Source organism: Calonectris borealis, chromosome 1 (assembly GCF_964195595.1).
Source record: "Calonectris borealis chromosome 1, bCalBor7.hap1.2, whole genome shotgun sequence".
NCBI lineage: Eukaryota > Metazoa > Chordata > Aves > Procellariiformes > Procellariidae > Calonectris > Calonectris borealis.
The window spans coordinates 45,245,805-45,268,251 of record NC_134312.1 but is presented as its reverse complement, the minus strand read 5'-3'; the positions used below and the strand labels follow the sequence as shown (position 1 = coordinate 45,268,251).

The 22,447-nt window shown below is 38.1% G+C and overlaps 2 protein-coding genes across 2 annotated transcripts in view; one reads left to right on the top strand and one right to left on the bottom strand.

Moving 5' to 3' along the window:
• Window positions 1–3,641, top strand: part of PPFIA2 (PPFI scaffold protein A2) — a 349,091-nt gene extending 345,450 nt beyond the window's left edge. Inside the window, exon 33 of the mRNA XM_075150610.1 lies at window positions 2,196–3,641. The gene's annotated coding sequence lies outside the window, so the exon portion shown is untranslated. The remainder of the gene's footprint in view (window positions 1–2,195) is intronic.
• A 3,089-nt stretch (window positions 3,642–6,730) lies between these two features.
• The window catches only part of ACSS3 (acyl-CoA synthetase short chain family member 3), a 93,117-nt gene continuing 77,400 nt past the window's right edge, over window positions 6,731–22,447 (bottom strand). The window contains exons 12-16 of the mRNA XM_075150535.1: window positions 15,614–15,695; window positions 14,508–14,630; window positions 8,063–8,162; window positions 7,808–7,983; window positions 6,731–7,511 (exon numbers count right to left, since the gene is read on the bottom strand). Of these exons, the coding sequence (XP_075006636.1) occupies window positions 7,446–7,511; window positions 7,808–7,983; window positions 8,063–8,162; window positions 14,508–14,630; window positions 15,614–15,695 (547 nt within the window). The 3' untranslated portion in view covers window positions 6,731–7,445. The remainder of the gene's footprint in view (window positions 7,512–7,807; window positions 7,984–8,062; window positions 8,163–14,507; window positions 14,631–15,613; window positions 15,696–22,447) is intronic.

Below are 22,447 nucleotides of genomic sequence, written 5' to 3'. Positions count from 1 at the left end.
CTGTATTCAAAAACTGTCTAAAAATTAGCAATCCACAAATAGAAGTAAAGTAGCAAACTTTGCTGGCACTATATGTATATGGGAGTTATGTATTTTGAGCAAAAAGATGTTTATACAAAGTTATACAAGCTATACAAGTTAACTTCAATTTCTATAGGAGTATTAGTAGTGTTTCAAGTATCGGTGATACGTATCACATTGGTACTTGCTGCTTGTCCATTATTCTGCCAATTACATTCTAATCTTAAATGCTTGAGAGCTTGAAGAATATCAAATTTCCATCTAAATTGTGAAGTCTAATATACAAGGATGACTGACACTAATATACTACTATTTCTTTTCACTTACCATATACTCCTTTTAGAGAAGCAACAAGAGGGTGTGAACTAGAACTTTTGTACATGCACTGTTCATAAGTGCAATTTCAAAATGTCATGCAGGTTAGAAACCAAAGAGCAAGTTAAAATAATTTTGGATTTCAGTAAAGCATATAAGAAATATGCAGGGAAAAGATTTCCTTCATTATTATATCAAACTTGAAAACTTAAACAAATGACCTGAATCTCAAGGATGCACACGTAAACAAAAACTGCTCATATGGGGGATGTGAAGTTGGTTGAAGGGCAACAGAAGAGTTTTCAGAATTTTGTGATCACCAATCCTCAGTAACAGTTTCTTCACGGAAGGAACTGATTGATACTTGGACAAAAGGGCAGATTATTCATTACAGCATGCCTGCTGAAATTTTCCAGATCCAGATCCGACTGAGACCCAGGCTTGTAACACCTTGACTAGAATACATCAGTAGCTGTGTTACTCTGGTGACCAAACTGTCTGCATGCATCGAATCAGGGACTGATTCTAACTAAGAAGCAGAGGGGATGGATAGCTGGATGAGCTATCATACAACAGCAATATAAGAGAATTTTTTTAATATTAAAGGAGAATATGCATACGAAGAGCAGACTGAAGAGAGAGCTGCAAACGGGCTGCACGTGGAACAAATGAGATGGCCTGTGATCACAGCAGGCTGCAGATTCTTGCATTCTGCTACTCACCTTTCTTACAGAGAATGTCAAAGCCTTGTCTTTCAAAATAGTTTACGCCAACAATACCAATTAGGCACAACCTTGCAGTGTCTTAGGGTGTTTCTTCACAACACCTGGGTTCAATTCATATGCTTTCAAGCTGCATTTCAGGTATTTTTTTAAAACATTTGTTGAAACCACCATGACAAGCTGCCAGAAACCATGAACTGACGTTCTCAGAACAGTTACATGAGCATACTCTGTGCAGCCCAGTTTGAGTGCACTCTCAAGATCAGAAGTTTAAGAACATTTAAGACTGCTGGTGTCTGGCCATTTAATCTTGCAAAGAAGTTTACCGGGACGGGTCAAGCTCTCTGCTGTGGTGGGTGTATGGTGCCCAGCTGAGCATCTGCAATGCCATTACACAGCCAGTGGATTTGGCAGTCACACTGACGAAGCTTTCCCAACACTTTTCTCTTACGAAAGAGACTTGTCACCAACAAGTCAGAAGGCTCAGCCAGGACAGTTTTGTTGCCACAGGCTGGGGCAATAGAACATACTAGTTTCACTTTTCTTCTAAGGAAATATCAAAGGGGATTTGATAAAATCGACTATGCACTTTATCAATGAAGCGTTCCAAAGAGATTTGTAAAGACAGATGGAGGAGAAGAGTTCCAAAAAGATGGGAATGATAATCTGGAAGCAGCTAGTCCATAGCAAAGAAATCGTCAGGGTGGAAAAAGGTAAATGCTATCAAGCAGCAGTGAACAAGGAGAATCAGAGAGTGTATCAACAAGGTCTATACACTTAAAATGTGTGTTCATCCTTCTGCCAAACAGGCAAAAGTCTACAGATGCAGGAAACTAACCACAGTGCTGAATCAAAACATCAAGAAAACAGCTGTAAAATGAACATAAGCAGGAGTTTGTTTCAATCTAGGACAAGAATCAGTATACGTTAGTAAAGATTAAAATGCATTATTAATAGATTTATGTTGCAGATCTAAAACAACAAATGCGTGTCTCCCTCAGATACTCAAAACTCATGTTTTAGTAAACCATGCAATAGCTTACTTAGTGCTATAATATTTTCTGGTGTCATTGCATCCTAGACCAAATTAGAATCAAAGAATCTCGCTAATTAATGTTTGTTTATTTTTTCCCTTAGATGTCATCTCTTTCTTCTACTTTACCTGAAGTGCACTACCACTACTTAGGAAAAAGAGCATTAAAACTCTCTGCAAGAACAGGGTAATAGGGAAGAGAACACATAAGGTATATCAGACAAACAGATACGATGTTCATTTCATGTATTGATTAGTTTAAAACAAGTAAAAAAATACCTAAATTACTATTAAAAAAAGAAAAACAAAACAACCTCCCCCTTTCTTCTCAGCATCTCTGTCATCAGAAATTTGGCAGTAGTGCACATCCAAAGCTTTTATCAAATGAAGCCACTCATTTTTACATTGTTCCATCTGTTTTATTGTAAAATACTAGACATTTACGTATTTACTGTGTATGTATTTCTTTTAAAACGTGTAAGTCTTATGTAAATGGATATAAATATGATTTTTTAAAAATAAAATCTATGGTACATGGGGTCTCAGTGCAAACATTTGACAATACAGTGTCAATAATACTGTTTGTATCTTTCCATTCCACCATTTTTACAGTTTTTGGATTGTAACAGTCAAATGAATATGTTTAGCAGAGTTAGAAGCTTCAACATGTTCCTACTGAGAAAATCTGTCAATATTTAAAGCTGAACACCTGCCTCTGATGATGTATAATAGAACGACATAATCTGGAACTGGAGCCAAAATGGACCTCTAAAGACAAAATGGAAATGTCAGATATCTATAGAGAAGTACCATAATGGCTCACCTCTTAACAAATAAACCCAGAAGAACTGTTTACAAAAAAAAAAAAAAAAAAAAAAAGGCAATTTAATAAAATGTGATTTATACGAAAAACAAAAACTTTCTTCTATGTTACCTGCGGACCAAGAAGAATCTTGCTTTACCAAGAGCCACCTTTTCGTTCCAGGATCTTCAGACACCAGCCAGCATTGGAAAAATTAAATCTAATATTTGCATAGAATCAGATTCTCGTTTCCAGATATATTCAACAAAGAAAATGAAAGAAAAGAGAAGCCAAACCCCACCATTTCTTCATTATAACAGGGCATTAGACAGGCTCCTGTCTAACGTTATGCTTTTAGCCAAGATGGCCTTGCTGAGACTTCACAGAAGTCAGTTTTATCAGAGGAAATAACTGAAAGACAGAGTGATTAATATATAGTGTATAAAAGTTTAGAAGAGCAACTATTACCTGCTGTGGCTTTATTTGGTGGTGTTATTGTTGTTTATTCTTTGTTTAAATGGGAAGTTTCAAAGTAAGACCTACTTAATAGTCATTTACCTATTTGCTATTTTTCTGCTGCTTGATCTTAGCTCAAGACCTGTCTTTTAGTTATTTCTTTTAGCAGTTTGAGCTGCAATGTTTGCACGTACATAAACATTTGTTTTGTCTATTTTCATTTGGCAAACTTCAGTCAATCAGATGGTGAAAGATTTTTCTCCCCCAATGTCAATAAAAAAAATTCAGTGCTATTTGTGTTTATAAGTCTATTAAGCTTGGTACATAGTAGCATTAAAATAGTTGGATGCCAGATACTTCTCATAGCTAAGCATAAGCACATTTTGCCACTAACAGGTATGAGTTACAATGGATTTACTGGTCAGAATCTGCCACGAGAGGGAGCACTGAACTTGCTGATGGGTGCGATACAATGGCTTGGGTTAGCACACAACTGTATAAAGACACGGCTCTTTTACGTACAGTTCCTCGGGCTTAACCGACATCGTTGCTGATGTTCTTTCTTCTCCTCCCTCAACCTTCTTTTGGATTACTTTAGTCCGGAATGTCACGAAGTAAAGCAATACAAACACCATTTTCAGTGGTTGCAGTATCATTTGAATACACTTCCCCTCGTAAGCGCCAGCTCCCATTGTACAGAATTTCTTTTTCAGCCCACGTTGTCACAGCTCATGCTCAAATTCAGGGGGCAGAGGGGCATGAGGTGTGTTGGGGAAAAGAATGAGCAAGATCTTGCAACCAAAGCTGCAGGTATCCTGCCCTAGGAGTACAGCACCCCCAAAATATTTCTTTCCGTAGTGGAAGAATTAAAAAAGAGTGTTATTGTGACTTCAGTTTTGATCTAAGACTAACATATAAAATCTCCTAGTACATCCCTGTCTCCCCCATATGAGCTGAAGCGCTACTCTCATCAGCTAGAAACTGTGGCTATGCTAAACGTTGTCTAGTTGACTCCGACCCTTTCAGCACACTGGGAATAATTGTTACATCAACCTCTTCCAGCCAAGTCTCAGTAACTCCCTGACTATTCAAATCTACCCACATGCTGCTTCTCTCTAAAAACAAAATCAAGAAAATCACTTCTTATATGGGCTTGTTCTTCCTTGACGGTATAACCAGGTTGCTGGGCAGCACCAGAGCCGTGCACAAGAATGACTACTCCTTCTCCCTTTCACCAGCTTGGCACAAAGCTAAAGCTGTAGATAAACCATTCTGCAATCACAGCTCCTCAGCAAAAGGCTCCTCTGGAAAACAAAAGCAATGCCCATCAAACAACTACTTTTCCATACTGTACTGCTGCAGTAAGGCGGCTTTCTTTGTCTGAGTTTTCTGAATGCTGAGGAATGAGATATTTGGCATTTCTGGAATCCTCCACAGTACCAGGGCGGTAGCAGAGTGAGTACACTTGACCATTCTGCCCCTCTCTTTTATCCCAGTCTTGATCTTAAATGATTACCACCAAAACAGAAAAAAAAGAGAAAAAAATAAAAAAAGAAAGAACATTAAAAAAAAAAAATCTCAGGCTTCCTCAGAAAGCAGAAATAAGTTATTACAAACATCTTTGTCATGGAGACACTTTAAGAATGCTCTTCTATTCAAGCTCTTCACAAAACAGTTCAGATGACAGATAATTGTTTCTTGTCAATATTAATATGAGCAAATACCCCCTCAGAAAGGTAAGTGCCTAAATATCCATTACTACTATCCATTACCCGTTTTTGGGTTTTGGTTTTTTTTTTTAAAGAAGTCTGATATTAATTCTCTCTTCCTTAAAAAAAAAGAGACCCAAACTAGAAAACAGATTAACTTTCCTTACAAGTGGAGAAACTGGTGTAGGAACATGAGATATCATTGAGAAAACCATACAAGAACTAGAAAATTAATTCTCCTTTCCTACACCCTATTGCAGTATCTTTACTAGAGGGCTTGTGCTCTCACTAATTAGTTCCCCTCCCCTGCTTCTGCAATTAAAACATGATGGCTGCAGCGGGGATAACTACATCAAACATACACAACTTAACGTCTCGGCTTTCATTGTACAAAAAAAGTAATGGCCACGCACCTCGTGAATGCGCCGCAGTTCCTCTGTGGTAAGACCCTTGTAGTTTCTCACTGATGCTAAAAAACCCATCAGTGACAACTCCCAGGATCTTCCTCTTGCCCTGCAGCTGTTCAGCACAGGTTGCTAAGTTGTAGCATTGTGAAACTGAGAAATACTCAGCAGTCTCTGCAAGGCGCTCCATTATTCGGCATGGGCCTCCTATTAAAGCCTGGGCACTTGAATAATCTCTCCAGAAGAAAATAATATCTTCAACTATCTGCAAATTCTATAAGAAGTATTTCAAGAAAGTTATCAGGACATGTCTGAGAAGCAAAATTACTCCCACATATAGATCACTAACCTGTATAGTTAGCGTATCTACCATACAGCATCATTAGCCTTTACTCAGTCTTTAAATGCTTTTACCCCCTGTTCAGATTTTGATTCTCAACTAAATCAGATAGCTGAGTAGGGCGGCTACCTTATGCAATTACTTGGCAAAAAACAAGTGCAGCACAGACTGAAACTAGCCTGTTTTATTATACGACTGGATGACCTGGTTCAACACCTGGTTGGCTCGGCTGCATTCAGGCCCTAGTGAAAAAACACAGGGACTTTTTATTTATTTCCTATGGCACTGGTAGAGGTCATTGACTCTACAAAAAGGTCACAGGCACAAGGCAACATCGGGGTATGGCTCATGTTAATTACCATTTATCTATCACCTTTTAGCTCCTACACCAATCTGCTCGTTTATTGGGCTGTCATCCTTATCTCCACCCAATAGGAGGTAACAGTATTTCTGGACTCTTTTGAGGACACATTGCCATAGCAAAATATGTCTAGACTTAACTTCTACCTTAGCTTGGCCTAAGTACGGAACCTCTCTTTTACACCGACATCATCTGAATTTGCATATTGCTTACTGTTTCTTCTCCTGGAAAGCATTGCCGAGTTTGAGTAACTTCTCTGATTTTAAACTTTTCTGTGAACATATATTTTTAAAAGGATTTCTACATTTATTCTTCAATTAAAAACCTGCAGCTGGAGAAGTAATACATGTAGAGAATGTATCCACCATTCCCTGGTTTGTTGAGAATCCTGTATTTTGAAATGGCCTATAAAGTCAAGAATGGGATGCCTAGTACCTGCATTTGCTAAATTTCTTGGTTAGATATATATCTCAGCGAGCCTGAAACATATAATTATGTCAGCAAAAGCACATTCTGGTTATCATCCTCATCATAAATGATACAAACCACAACAAAATTATCAGAAAATGCAAAGGGTAAATGCCTGCCTTTATTTAAAATACATGGTTTTTATTGAATATTACTATGGACAAATCAAGATTTTGACAGATTTGAAAGCCAGAAATTATCTATCATTCTACAAAAAAGACACTTCAGAAAGTTATTGAGTAAAAAAATTATAGGAATCTAATTTATAGCAGAAAGACTTAGAAAAAAAAATCAGTGGAATCAAGAAAACTAATTTTAAAATTTTAAAATTTATAAAAATTTAAAAGACATAAAGGCTCATAATTTACAAGTGAGGACAATTTATGTCTGCAATAATTTCCACATTAGAATTCCTATTTATTGCTGTCCTCAGTTCATGACTTACCTTTTGTAAGTTGTTTTAGCCAAACTCAAGTTACTGGTCACATTATACAATAATGGATTGAAATGTAAGGTTACATGACATCATATGAGATAGATAATCCAGTGACTCCTTCACTTTACGGCTATAGAAATGTATGAATTCTATTTGCAATTCTTAGCAATCTTAATATCCAGCATATAATGACAACATGCAGAGACTTTAGTATGCTTCATTGGCTGTGACAATACAGTAAAAAACACAGAAACATTCCTGAAGTAAAAAAATTTAGTCCCAAATCATTACTAGTTTTTAAAGTGTGGTATTTCCTAACAGAAAGTCTCTTTGTATACTTCAGTAACTGACACGTTTGTTATCAACGTACTATCCCATTTAATTTTTCTTTAGCACTTCTTCAATGTGTTTAAACACGCTAGCATCTTCAATGGTCGGTGTTATCTGAAAAGGAAGAATATACAGAAGCATGTGATAGTAGATTGCGGTTCTTCAACAGCAAAACAGAATTTCATTTAGAGAATCTTCTAAATCCAGCCTTCAAAAGCGATCACGAAAAAGTATCTGAAAAGCTCTGGAACATGAAAATCTTTTGGGTAAGCTACAGTAGAAATAAAATACAATGTACTACCTGATGTCATGGACCAGTTGCAGAACGATCTAGAGAATCGAAACCATGATTTTGTGTCTTCGGATGTGCAGGTGTGCCTAATTCATTAAAGCATACATCTCCAACTTACCTTATACGGCTTTCCACTGACAAGTGCAGAAAGAGCTGAACGTGGTATCTTGCCAGAGCGTGTTTTTGGTAGCTGTTTCACAAACACCCCCTTCTGGAAAGCTGCTACCGGACCAATGTCAGTTCTAACTCGTTCAACAATCTCTTCCAAAATCTTCTCCTCTTCTGTCTTTATACCTAGTGAAGAAATTCATGTCCTTCAACCTTTCTGGGAGTTTTGCAAGTCTTAGTAACACCAGTAGCAGCGAGCCCTCACCTTCTCTCAGTACACACAGCGCAAATGGAACATGTCCTTTTAGAGGATCCTCCTGGCCCACAACAGCACAGTCTGCCACAGCGTGATGGAAGAGAACACACTGAGGGACAGAAAACAAAGCTAAACTGAAGTAATAATAACTGAACATTTCAGTGAAAAAATTCCATAGGCATGGACATAAAAAATAGACTTCTTTCTTATATTTTGACAGCAAAAGGTATTTAGTCAGTACACCTCAGGATTCCAATTACACATGTTGCAGATGCACATGTGCGTATACTTTCATACACACTTACGTGTAGTTTTCAAACAAACACAAGAAATAAATCTACGGCAGCCCAAGATTCAAATATAGCACAAAGCAAAGGTGATTTCCTTACAGCTTTGGGAGAGTATCACATCTTTGGTTTTGTTAGTGAGATCTTTGCTGGAACAAATAACATTAGCCTAACATTATGAATAACATGGAATTAAGTGCGTGGAATAAGGACCAAAACCACAGAAGCACTCCTACTACAGGGCTATAAAGTCATATTGGTTCATTCTCTCTGGCTCCTCCTATTTTTTTTCATTTTTTGCTGCACAAAGGCATAGTTTCAACCAAAGCCAAATACAGGCCCAATCTCGGCTTGCAGCCAGCCTAGTTCAGCTCATTCTCTTGGAAACATTAGGTCTCAGCATCCTTAGACAAAAAAGGGAATTAAACCAGAGTGCCCTCCTTCCTAGTACACGTTTACACAGGTGATGGACAGTAGCACTAATATCTCAAACTCTCTTTTAAGAAAAAAAATGAGAGATTCTCTTTTCTTCCCTACTAGCCAGCTGAGGTTCTCACTTCTTGGAAAAACATCACCAAGATGTCTCAGTACATACTGAGAAGTGTGTCACTAAGTTCTGGGACAAAGTTGGCCTTAAGATATCGGCAGTTGTGAACATTCTTCCAAAGCAACTGGCTCTTTTCATGTAGTTATCGGTGTCCCTTTTGGGGCATCTTGCTGCCAACAGTGCTTTCAACGTATCCTCTGTACTCAACCACAAAGAGGACCTAACGTGACCCTGCACAAAGACCACACAGAGGTCACATAATGTGACTGTGCATATTAATTTATTTGTGCATACAAGGACTATGTGTTTTCTCATAACAGATCTTCACATACTATGTTAACAAAATCAAAGGCAGTGGGATGATTGAAAGGAAGACTGACTGAAAGAAATTTTAAGAATAAAGGCTTTTTTCTCTCATCTCCTGGTTTCGGCTGGGATAGAGTTAATTTTCTAGTAGCTGGTATAGTGCTGTGTTTTGGATTTAGTATGAGAATAGTGTTGATAACACACTGATGTTGTTGCTAAGTAGTGCTTACACTAGTCAAGGACTTCTCAGCTTCCCATGCTCTGCCAGGTGCACAAGAAGCTGGGAGGGAGCATAACCAGGACAGCTGACCCAAACTGGACAAAGGGATATTCCATACCATATGATGTCATGCTCAGTATATAAGCTGAGGGGAGTTGGTCAGGGAGCAGTGACCTGCTCGGGAACCGGCTGGGCATCGGTCGGCAAGTGGTGAGCAATTGCATTGTGCATCACTTATTTTGTATATTCTTTTATTATTATTATTATTATTATTATTATTATTATCATCCCTTCCTTTTCTGTTCTATTAAACTGTCTTTACCTCTATCCACGAATTTAACTTTTTTTTTACAATTCTCTCCCCCATCCCACTGGCCGGGGCAGTGAGCGAGCAGCTGTGTGGTGCTTGGCTGCCTGCCAGGTTAAACCACCACACTCATTAAGTAGGAACACCACATTTGCATTGGCTACTTATACAATGGCATGGGGGTGAGGAAGAAAATGGGGAAGGTACAGAGAAGACAGGAGAAAAAGACCTGAAGGAAGGAAAAGCAGAATCACTGCTGTTCCGATTAACAAAAGGGAAGCTCTTGTTGTGAAACCCATGGTGGAAGGAACAATTCAAAGTGTCTCCCATAACCCTCCCATAATTCCAGATTTCACCATCCTTAAGATTTGTAGTCAAAATAGGAAGCAAAACCCGTCCCTCTGTGCCATGTCACTACAACACACATCAAGTAGTTTTTAGCAAAATAAATCTGCACAAAGTCTTTCTTGCATACTTTGTTTGACAGAAGCGATAGTCATTTCGCAAACTATGATCCCAGAAATGTCCCATGCTACAATAAGGCAAATAAGAAATACTTAGCTTAATATTAGAGGCATGCTCTATCAAAGTACAAAAGCATGACCATTTGCGCACACCTTTTGAAACTGTAGATTTTTGACAGGAATGAAACGGGATGTGCACAAGCCATGTCTAGAACAGCAAGTGCCACAGCCTGGAGTTAGTTCTGGCTGGGCTCATTCCAGAACTAGAAGGGCAGAGGAACCTGCTGCAAAAATGCTGCGGCTAAATATACACAAGAGCATTTGAATTCAGATGCAGTCTACTTTTGTCCAGAAGTCATTGTATCCAAACTAACAAATCATACAGGAATGAATCTTATGCAACTCCAAATCTGCATGGTATTTCAATGCATCGCATACACTCACAAGCTTCGGTCACTCCTAGTCCAGAGCCTCAATAATGCATTCCGTTTCCTGCTAAAAATACCCATTCTTTCCTGCTCTGAATTCTTGACCCTGACCACAGCAACCTGATTGCTATAGGAAAAAAAAAAAAAAAAAGAAAAAGAAAAAAAAAGAAAAAGACGAAAATGCAATGAATTATAGAAAAGTAGACTAGTAAGGTCTGCAACCAGAGAAACTGTGTTTTCCACAAAAACATAGGAAAAAACATCTGCAGTTATCTGACATTACCATCAATACCCTAATTACCTATCAGGCATCAACAGGACCCCTACGGTGGAGATTTAAGTGTTGCCAGCTTGTTTTGTAGTAGCTTGTTTGTGTCATGCCAGTCTGTCAATTGTTCATAAAATTCTTATGTTAAGCTGCAATATTGCAGTCACTGTAATATTTTCCTTCACTAGTCCACCCAAATTCTTATCAACATGCCTTTGATCTTGGGACAGCTAATTTCAAATGATTGAAAGTGTAAATACTAATGTAAAAATTATCAAACTTTGTGAGACAGGCTGAAAAGAAGAACAGAGAACAGAATTGGCACTAGATGTTTTAAAATTCTTTAAAAGTAAGAAAAATCTCAAGAAAGTGAAATGGCATTCCTGTAACGATCACTGGGCACAAGGATGGACATCTAATGCAGCAGCAGACAGAAACCCCACTGTCAGGAAGGAGATTTCTCATGCTAAATTCCTCAATTTCAAGTCTGTTGCCTCAGATAGGCAAGATCTGATTTGGGCTTTTTCAGAAAGGGACAAGGCAAGCAGGGACACCAGAGATGTACAGGCAAAAGAGACAGATGGATCGACACAAGCTGAGGTTACCATAATGGCTAACATTCACTTATTGGCAAGGTAAACAGTAAGATCTACTGCACTGCAGTAAAGATGGAGCCCCAATTATACTAATAGATACCTTAGACAAAGAAACTAATTGTTTGGAACATAATGAAGCTGAAATTCTTAGTCAAAGCACTAAGGAAAAACTTGTTAAGTTTGTAATGCAGCTATAATGTAAATGCAGATAATATACTTGCTCAACAAGGTGACTGTCACTTACTTAGATGGCGATTCAATGAACCTCTAATTCTGTATTTACTGATCTTACTGAAGAGCTAATTGTGGTCTTGTTAGTGCTTTCCCATTTAACTAGCAATTCGCTGTGCATTAACAACACTCTTGTTTTTTAGTTTTGTTCAAAAGGTGAATAGAAAAGCTTCTATAATTTCGTAGTGATGAAACATTTTTTGTTTCTAGGGGAAAGACCTAACTAGCAGGGAGAAAAACAGAGACACTGAGCTCAGGATGATGGATACAAAGGTAATACAGCTGAGCAGGTGATTCAATTCCTCGTTGATTATACTAGCCTCAGATTCAGCCTAAAGTGAAGAAACAATGCCTAGCTCAGCCCCTGAGCAGTAAAGCAGTGGGGGGTGGGGATGAGATTCTCCACTGCGCTTTAGCGGAGCAACACAAAAAACTGACTTCAAAGGGAAAGAGGTTTAAGTGGACTTGTCCTGGTTTCAGCTGGAATAGAGTTAATTTTCTTCCTAGTAGTTGGTATAGTGCTATGTTTTGGATTCCGTATGAGAATAACATTGATAACACCCTAATGTTTTAGTTGTTGCTAAGTAGTGCTTACACTAATCAAGGACTTTTCAGCTTCCCATGCTCTGCCAGGTGCACAAGAAGCTGGGAGGGAGCACAGTCAGGACAGTTGACCCAACTGACCAATGGGGTATTCCATACCATATGACATCATGCTCAGCATATAAAGCTGGGGGAAGAAGAAGGAAGGGGGGGATGTTCAGCATTTGTCTTCCCAAGTAACCGTTACATGTGATGGAGCCCTGCTTTCCTGGGGATGGCTGAACACCTGCCTGCCGATGGGAAGTGGTGAATGAATTCCTTGTTTTGCTTTGCTTGCATGCGCGGCTTTTGCTTTACCTGTTAAACTGTCTTTATCTCAACCCACGAGTTTTCTCACTTTTACCCTTCCGATTCTCTCCCCCATCCCACCAGGGGGGAGTGAGCGAGCCGCTGGGTGGTGTTTGGCTGCCTGCCGGGTTAAACCACAACAGTCCTTTTTGGTGCCCAACGTGGGGCTCGAAGGGTTCAAGATAACGACAGGTTTGATTTGAATGTGCTAAAACGAATTTATAGCTGTTATTGCTGTTTAGCTATTAACTGGCAGGCTCCTGTGCTTGCCATGGGGCTTGCTTGCCTCACTGTATATTAGAGTCTAGTGCTCGTTAGTGGCTGCTTTTTGCTTTCGCTGCTTGCTGTACTGCTTATCATCTTACTCTGCTGTGCCTGGGAACAGTTTGATAACAGCAATGAGGATGCGCCTGGGCTGGCAGATGGCCAGGGCATCGCTGTTGCTTCTGTGCTGCTGTGCTGGACAGGCTGGAACTCCAGTGTGAACTCAAGTCGAAGGGACTGTGACCTGTGGATAAGTCCACGCCGGGAGCAGGACACCCCGAGGCATCTGTGGCCGTGGATAAGCCCATGACCGAGCAGGTACATCTCGAAGCATCTGTGGCCATGATTTTGTCCGTGCCGCAGCAGGTATACCTCTGAAGGGATTGTGGCCCAAGGATAAGTCCACGTTGGAGAAGGTACACCTGGAAGCATCTGTGGCTGTGGATAAGTCCATGCTGCAGCAGGTACACCTTGAAGCATCAGTGGCTGTGCATGAGGTCACGCTGGAGCACCTCAAAGCGTGTGGCCATGGATAAGCCCGTGACAGGGGAGGTACACCCCTGAAGGGATTGCAGCCATGGGTCAGGCCACGCTGGAGCCACCGTTATGGCTTCATAGACCCGAGTCAGGGCAGCAGCTGGTTCAGCTCCCCGGCTGACCGATCCCGGAAAGATTGCCTGTGTTCATCTGAATTTGTTCACTTCGGTGTAATCAGAATTTCTTCTATTCTAAGTTTTCTAGCCTTTAAAAAAAAAAATCAATAGACTAACAGACGTTATAAAGCAAAAAATGACTAACAGATTAGTTGTAATTCAGTGAACAGTTAAATTCAGAGTTCTTAGAAGTGTATTTTTCCCTTGTATGTGCCCAGCACACCTTTTCCTATACTCCCTGAATAAGCAATTGATATGTCATCAGGGAAATTTGTAACTGGCAATCAATCACAGCAGTTCTGGAGAGGTGAGTGAACAATGGTATGAAATTCAGATACTATTATGAACTGCACTATTTTCAACTTTTTGAGTTGCATGAGTATTACATTAATGATTTTCAATTTAACAGCCCGGGTTTTTTACAGAAATCTCCATTGTTCATTTAGCACTGCTCATACAATAAGAGACAAAACAGCCCTCAAGAAACTGTGAAGGAAACTCTTCAAATCAAGAAAAAGCACTGAATGTGAGTCTATGTGAAAAGAATTCAGCCAACACCAAGCACTTTAAAAAACAGAACTAAAAACTGTATTTTAGGAATAAAAGCTTCCACTCCTAAGTAACTACAGTAGCTGGTGAAACTACTTGGTACTCTGACCCTAAATTATCTTAATGTATTCCCAAATAAATATGTTATCAGAGCTTACCAGAATGCTTCCCATGGTACCATATTGCCCCTTAACTCCACCTTCAAATGTCAAAGTCTTTTTTATCAATCCCATGGTACAATCTGCTTATTGTGGACTAAGTTTATTATGGTCCTGGAAAGTACCTTAATAGGAAGGGCCTGAAACAATTAATGTTTTTGTTAAAAGTACCAATGCAAATGCAATCAAAAAACAGAAAGAAAATGAGAGATTTTGTGAGATTTTCAGTCTTAGCTTGCTTTATTCATCTTTCACTCTTCTATTTTACTGTCAGGTGATGCTCACCTCTTCAATCGCACCTGCTGAAATTCTGTGTCCGGCAACATTGATCACATCATCAGCTCGAGACAGGACATACAAATAGCCATCTTCATCCATATAACCTGCATCCATAGTATCGTAATATCCCTAGACACAACACAACCAAAAATAAACTCAGAAATAGTACTAGGAACATCCATTCATTTCCCGTGAAACCAACAAACAAAGCTGATCGTTTCAAATGAAATACGTTTTTGGTGCCTGAGAAATTTAATTCGCCAATATTTTTCACCATTCTTATGTCATAATATACTGTGCAGCTCCCTTTCCAGAAAGGTTTTGTAACCTTTGCTAAGACAGAACGGAAGACAATACATAAACCTGGATTTTTTCCCACTCTGCTTTCTTTGACCCCTGACAGCTTGGAGAAGGATGTTGCCTGAGTCTACACAAGGAGAATGGAATTGTTACAATACAATGACAGTTGTCAAATTGCCCCTAAAGATACTCCTGTATCTTTCTGGATCCAAACATTCATCATTATCATCATGATGCAAGTGCACACGAAAAATAATTTACCTGATCAATTCACTCATTTACTTTTATTGAGCCAAACTTTCCATTTTGGACATTCGCATAGGACCAATCTATCTATTTCTAAGAGGAAAGGAGGAAGCCAGTCCTTGGATAGTTCATCTGACAAGGAAACATAACCAATTCAGTAAGGAGGCATTGACATGCACAGGGGGCAAGTGTATATTTTGGACTTTTTCACAGCTAGAATGACTGCATGTCAACAGCAGTAGTATATTTGAAGCTATGCTAGTCTAAGGTTGCGAGGCTTATATCTTTTATTAGATCAAATGACATAAAAAAAGGTTTCGGTTCAGAAGCTTGAAGTTTACTTCTTCTGTTTCAGATCTTAAAAAAAAAAACAACAGTGCCCAAAAGCTTAAAGTATGTATGAAGAAATTTTTACCTTGAAATGTTTTTAATTCTGTAACACATATATCAAAGATCTCCCATTAAAATAAGATATGATAATTTTGTATGTTATCCAGTTTAAATCTACTATCATTCAGTTCTGCAGGATTACCAAAAGTTTATATAATTCACTTTGTAATTCTTACTGGAAATTTTTGAAAATATAACTTCTGGAATGTTTCTTGATTTTCCCAAAGACCTGAGAATGCTCCAGGAGGCAAAGGCAACCTTAAATTAAAGAGAGCAGAGTGAAGTAGTTGGAAACACAGATATAATGAGTATAACTCATGCTTTCCATTCATACTTTATATTCAGATAAATAATAATTGGCTATATAATCAGAACCCATTTCTGTTTAATAATATGCTGATAACAGATCAAAAAGACCATATATTTGCTGTGATCATGTGCATATAGCTCTGAGCTGTAGCCAGTCCATACCTTTTATATAACATAAGCATCTCTGGCATTCAGTAAAATAATGTTTGGTCTAGTAAACACTATATACTGTAATATAAATGTTATCAGCATTCAGCTTTCAACATCTCCACAAATGAAGTATCTGTCAGAAATGTGTGCATATATGCTATGATACAAACAACTTGATTATTATAGGTATCTCTTTCTCTAACACACATACACATTCACACATGTATAGACATACGAATTGAATTATCAGACGCACATATCTTCAGTTTCTGTAAAAAGATATAATTGAAATTACTTCAGTCATGAAAATCTAAATAAAAATGCTTTTCTTTTTTATTTAAAATGTGCATAACATTATTGGAATTCTTGGAGGAGTTCTTTGAAAATATATTGATAAAAGTCACTTTCAGAACTTTCTAAAATAACTGGACTTATTTTTATTTTTTTAAGAAGTGAAGCTGCAAGATTTTGGATTGCTTTATTAGTTGAGATTTCAATGCATACTATAAACTCATTCTTCAGTCAAGGGTATGGGCGTGACAAAATATGGGATATTTCACATACATATCTGCCGAAAGAAGAGAAGCTACAGAAGTCTCAGCTCACAAAGAAGTGGTTGTTTTCTCCTTCAAAGCCCTTCAAGGCAGCTTACTTGAACTGCCTAAAAGATACATACTCAGACATATCAACACAAATTTTATGAAGTTTAACCCTAGTAACAGAGAGAGAACATGCAAGAAAGCTTATTTATACAGATAAAATCATAAATGCCTCCTACAGATTTTACTAGCATATGTCTGCATTCCTAACCAGCAAATTTTTAGCCAGGGCTATTTTATTTTCTACTCCAATAGTGCCCCTATGACACCAAAAGGCAACATCTCTAGCAGTGAAACACCCCTCTGTAGCATAGCAACACTGATATCATTACCAGTCTCCTATGACGTGCAGGTCACAACAGCTCAGTGACATCCACATTTCTCACATTACATTTACAAAAATAATACTTATAAATATATATTTTTTTTTAACCTAAATATGGTATAAATAGTACAAGCTACATTGAAAAGGCCATATCATCTAGTAATGATTCAAATCCATTATTTTTTACAATCCCAGTTTTTTCAGAGTAATTCAGCTTGATTAGCATAATAGAATATACTACTATAAATATTACTACTTTCTCTGAGTGTTCTGGCTCAACACATCCTATAAATCACATTCCATGAAAGTATGGTTAAGGCAAGGCCAGAAATGCCAAGACACTTCCCAGGTAGTCACCCAGGCTTCAGGAGGGCAGGTTGGCTTCTGCCCATCTGGAGGGAATTCACTGGCCTATTTTAAGCCTTTCAAGCTTAGTAAGCATCCTTGTGATACACAATCATGACCTATAGAGTATCCGCCTTGGAAAAAAAAGATTAGAAAAACAATATATTGATCCCAGTGTTTGTGTATGTATGAATTTAAAAGAAAAATCTCTTGGATAGATTCAAGAAAAACCACTAGAGAATGGTAGTTACTATGGTTGTTGCCTGGTTGCTAATAGCATAGCAATTCATAACAGCCTCAGTCATTGCAAATTTTGTACTTTAAATTTATTTAACAGTCTGAAACATCCTTGTGATGGGAGAGAAAGGAAAATTCATATTGACAAAGTCCTTAATAATTTCTCCACAGCTCTATTCAGTACTTCGCAGTTAGTCATTAAATAGAAGAACCAATTTTATTACTGAAATCAGAAAAACATTTTTCTTTCTGTAACTGTAATTGTTTAGAAATCTAAACACAGAAGTATGCAACACATCACCCTGCTCCCACTATTTGGAGTTTTGGGGGCTTTTTTTTGTTTCTTTGTTTTTCTTGTCATTATTTTTTTTAAAAGCAAATTGCATTGATAAGTACATCCACAGTGCATATTTCGTGACTCTGTGGAAACCACACTACTAAACTACTGGCTACCGCAGGTATCTCTATAGAGCAAATCATAGCACAATACAGACACAATCGGAAAATGTGCCTCCATGGCCTTCTGTAAAAGATTACTTGCAGTTAGGACTCCATTCCATCTACCAAGCAAAAACGGAATGCCGTTTTCCACGTGTCCATCTTTCAGGCAAAATAATTCCAGAGCAACGGGCACATACAATTCTTTTGTGATAGTAAATTTCTTAGCATCATGACTGACTAGAATTTCTAGGTGCTGTGCAAACACAAATAATTAATAAAATTAGTAAAGGTAGAATTCAGCTTGCCAGAACATAATTACATGTATTGGAATTTTGCCAGGACATCAGGATTAAAATGCCCAGAGCCAAAAATACCTCCATCCCACTGCTGTCAGTGGGAATGCTGCCATGAATTCCAAAGGGAGCAGAATTGGATCATAATTATGTGAAAGGAGCCAGAAGAGAGAAAATCAGTCAGAAAATAACAGCAACCTAAAAGCCAATCTCTCTTCCTTTCCTCAACCCCTCCGTAAAAGACGGAACATTTTTAGATGTTGGGTTTGGGTCTGTTCTCCCTTGGAAACATAACACACACCTACAAAAGTTCTATATTTAAAAACTGTTGCCTCTTTGTCCAAACACTGAGTTGATACTCAATTCAGGGGGTTATTTTTATTAAGAGAATATATTGACCAAAAAATGGCAGCTATGCGCAAGTAAGCATGATTGCCCCAGACATGATCCTACTTTCCTTTCACAAGCAACACGAACACAGAAGACCAAGATAGAAGGAGGTAGGTTCCTTCATCATCATTTCCACAATATACAAGGAAGTTGCTTTGCTTGGTTTCTCTTTGGGAGGTATTGACTGTATTTCTCTAGCTATCTGTTAACTTCTCTCTCTCTCATCCCACATACCAAGCCCGAACCAGCCAGTGTTGAGCCTTTGCATCTGCTATCAGTTTAAAGATGAGCCCTCCCTTACACTATTCTTGCTTGCATTTTTCATATGGTCATAACTCTGGCAGCGTCTTCTATCTCATCATTGCTTCTTCCTTCTGGAGAGGACAGTCACGAGCTTCAACAAATATGAATTCAAGACAAGCTTGCCAGCTTTTTCTAAAATATGTGTTACCAGCTATATTGGACCAGTCTCACTACAGTCAACTCAGCCCATTTAACTAGCAAAGAATAGGCACAGTTTCAAACCCAAGTTCACGCCAAAAACCTACACTGAGCTGAATGAAAGCACCTGAACTTGAGAAAAGCTTACTTTTGTATTTCAAACTTAAAAAAAGATGTATAGGTCTGCATTTTGACCTCACTCATGCCAATTTTTCACCAGTACAGCAACAGCAGTAAAAATGATGCTATTCTCCATTTACTCTAGTGAAATTAAGGTGACATTGCAGAACTACAGGAACACAGATCCAGGCCCATTTCTCATTTCAAGGTTGAATACACTTAGAACAGCATCAGGAAAACTAGGTAAACTGTGTAAATTAATGATGTAAATTATATGGGTTCATTTTACAAAGATCCACTCTGGTTACATTTTCAAAGATAAGATGGTAATTTCATTAAAAAGTGGATAAACTAAGACAGATTAGGTGAGCTTGGCAGCATCACAGAAAAACTCTGAACTGCTTTCACAGTAACTGTTTTCTGCTAGAGAATTTTAAATGACAATCATTATCTGTTTTTTAAGCATTGTTTTACAGTTCATTTATTTTTCATACAATGGTGGCTGACCTTACACAGAGCCACCCACCTTTAGCTTAGCCCAAGAAAATCTGATTCCGTGTGTCACATCCTTTCAGGATGCCACTCATCAAAATGATGCAAGAGTCCTTGTTGATGGAACAAAGCAATTATAGATACAGCACTCAAAAGATAATTTACAGAGAAAAGCAGATTTCTGAAAGTACAAATGAAAGTCAAAAACTATTAGAGATGCTACCTTGCTGAGTTTCAGAAAAGACATCCTTTTATTTTATGGTAGACAATGGTACTCCCAGGCTGTTCATTACAGCCAGTCAAAGCAAGTATAAGCCATTGTTATACCAGTTTGGGCTTGTGAATGGAGCTAAATCATCTTGACTGGCAGCTATATTATTACTCAGCATTTATGAAGTGCTGTGCATAAACATCACTCTTAAAATTTTTGATTGCAAGTTCGAAAGCCATCTGGAATCTAGAAGCTTTTTAAGATATGAGGAACAGCAGCACTGGAAAAAGGGTGGAGAAGGGGCAAGAGAAGAGAGAGCATCTTGAACATTCACCAGTCTGCATGAAATATTCCTTTAATTACCTGAAAGAGGTCACAAAAGTAGTTGGTTTCAGTGTGGATTTTGCAGAAAAAAACTACAGTTTAGTGGGGAAGAGAGAAAACATCAAAAACTAGTGAAAGTACTTGAAAAAGCTTAAAAGTAAAGAAAGGTCAAATGCTACTCACATGTACTCAGACAGAAATCTGTTAGAAAATCAATCTTTGGCCAAACTGCTCCCACATTGAAAGTCCTACTCATTGTTCCACTTGTAAAGGGAAAAGACAAAGCTGATAAAAAAAAAACCACATGTGGGAGGCAGGCAGGGAGAGAAATCTTTTGCACAGATTCATCATGATCATCTAATCTGACCTCCCATATAACACAGCTTAAAGGATGTCATCTACTAAATCCTACCTCAAGCCCGTAACTTTTGGTTAAATGACAGTGTATCTTTAAGACAAATATCCAGGTTTGACCTCAATGAAAACGACCATATTCCCAAGAATTTGTTCCAATGGTTTAATATTTTCACTGTTAAAATGATGTGGTTTACTTCTCACCTGAATACATCTAGCTTCAGCTTCCAATCTCTTTACGCTAGATTAAACAGCAGTCTGTCAGAGATGTCTTTGTCCTGTGGGTATTTCCTGACCTTGATGAAGTCATCACTTAACTAAGCTTGGATAAACTACATGCACAAGTTAAACTGAAAGATTCTTTAAGCCAAGCTTTCCAGCACTCAAGTCACTCTCATTCATATCTTCTCCAAAATCCCAGCCAGTTTCTCAATAGCCTTTTGAAATACGGACATAAGAACTGAACATAATGCATTAATGGTTTTACTAACATCATATCCACAGATAATAATAATAGCTCCTTTTCCATTTCCCTACTGAACAACAAGGGATCATACTGCCTGTTTAGTTACATTAGCAGCTACATTTCATCCAAAGATCTTGTGTATTCAGAGGTTTATCCACTGTAACATAAAAAGCTCCTTTGAAAGTCACTGCTTTCTAGGGTACAGTTCTTCATCTTATAAATCTAGCAAATTTTCACTGTTCCTGGGTGTATGACCTTACAAGAGCGCATTGCAAGTGGTCAATGCAGGATGACACACTTTCTTTACACAGTCCTACAAGCAACGCTCTTCACCCTCCAGCAGTCTTCCTTGAGGGCAGCCACTCAGACAGGTCTGCAACACGTCCTCTCTTGGGTTGCCTTTAATTTTCTGCTACCTTATGTAATTTTTTTATTTGTTTATTTTAGATTTTTAAAATTAATAGGAAAACATTAAACACCACTTCCAAAATGGCAAAGCACATCATTACAATGACAAAAAATAAAAACAACTCAAGCAATGGAGATACAGCTTAATCCCCTTCAGACACTCTAGAACAATCACATACGAGAAAGAGAGACGTTTCTTAGACTAAGTACTTTAATTTTGGGGATTATTACATTCATAGAAGGAAATTTCAGAATATTGTTTTTTATCATTGGATCAAGTTTAATGATAAAAGAATACATTCTTTTAAAAGCACAGAACGGCAATAGTGTCACTTACAAAAAGAGAAAAATGGACAACATTCATTACTGAGCCACTATGTAACAATAAGATCTTCAGCGGCTATTTTGGCATCTCAGGTAGCTTCTATCTAACCGTCTTTCTTCTGAGCTAAGGCTATCTACCCTTCTCTTGGCTTCAGATGCAGTCTCTCCTTGCTTTCACTACCTAAAAAACACTGCGATCACCTCCCGGCCTCCTTTTCTTCCTGGGAAGGAGAAGAGCACAAACAAGAGCTGTGACCTTTCTCATGTGCTCATTCTCAAGTTAGAATGCCCATATGTTGACCCATCAAGTCTTAGAAGATTTTTCTTTATTTTCTTTAACAGGATACCAAGGTACTACAGTGTGCTGCAGAATATTACATCTTTTTTCTTTCCCTTTTCTTCCCTTTAAGCTCTTTTGGTTAGCATTTCTGTTTTGTATCTTAATGATTACATTCCTGGCTTCAGGTTGCTTCAGACTTCCACAGAGATACTGATTTTTTTTTAAATGCATTGTAAGAAATATTAAATGAGTAAGCTTTTTATTGAACATCTATTTGCTCTCTAAATGCTATATAAAGATTGAACACAGTATCACAAATAGCACTGTGATTTTTGCATGATTTTACTCTATATAATGAGGTGGGTCATCATTTGAATCATTTTAACTATTGACAGAACATTCCAATTTTCCTTCCTCTTCCTCCACTAATCCCAAATTAATGAAAAAAACACCACAACATTAATGGTCTGCAAAGCCTCTCACACAGTCACTACTCTTAAA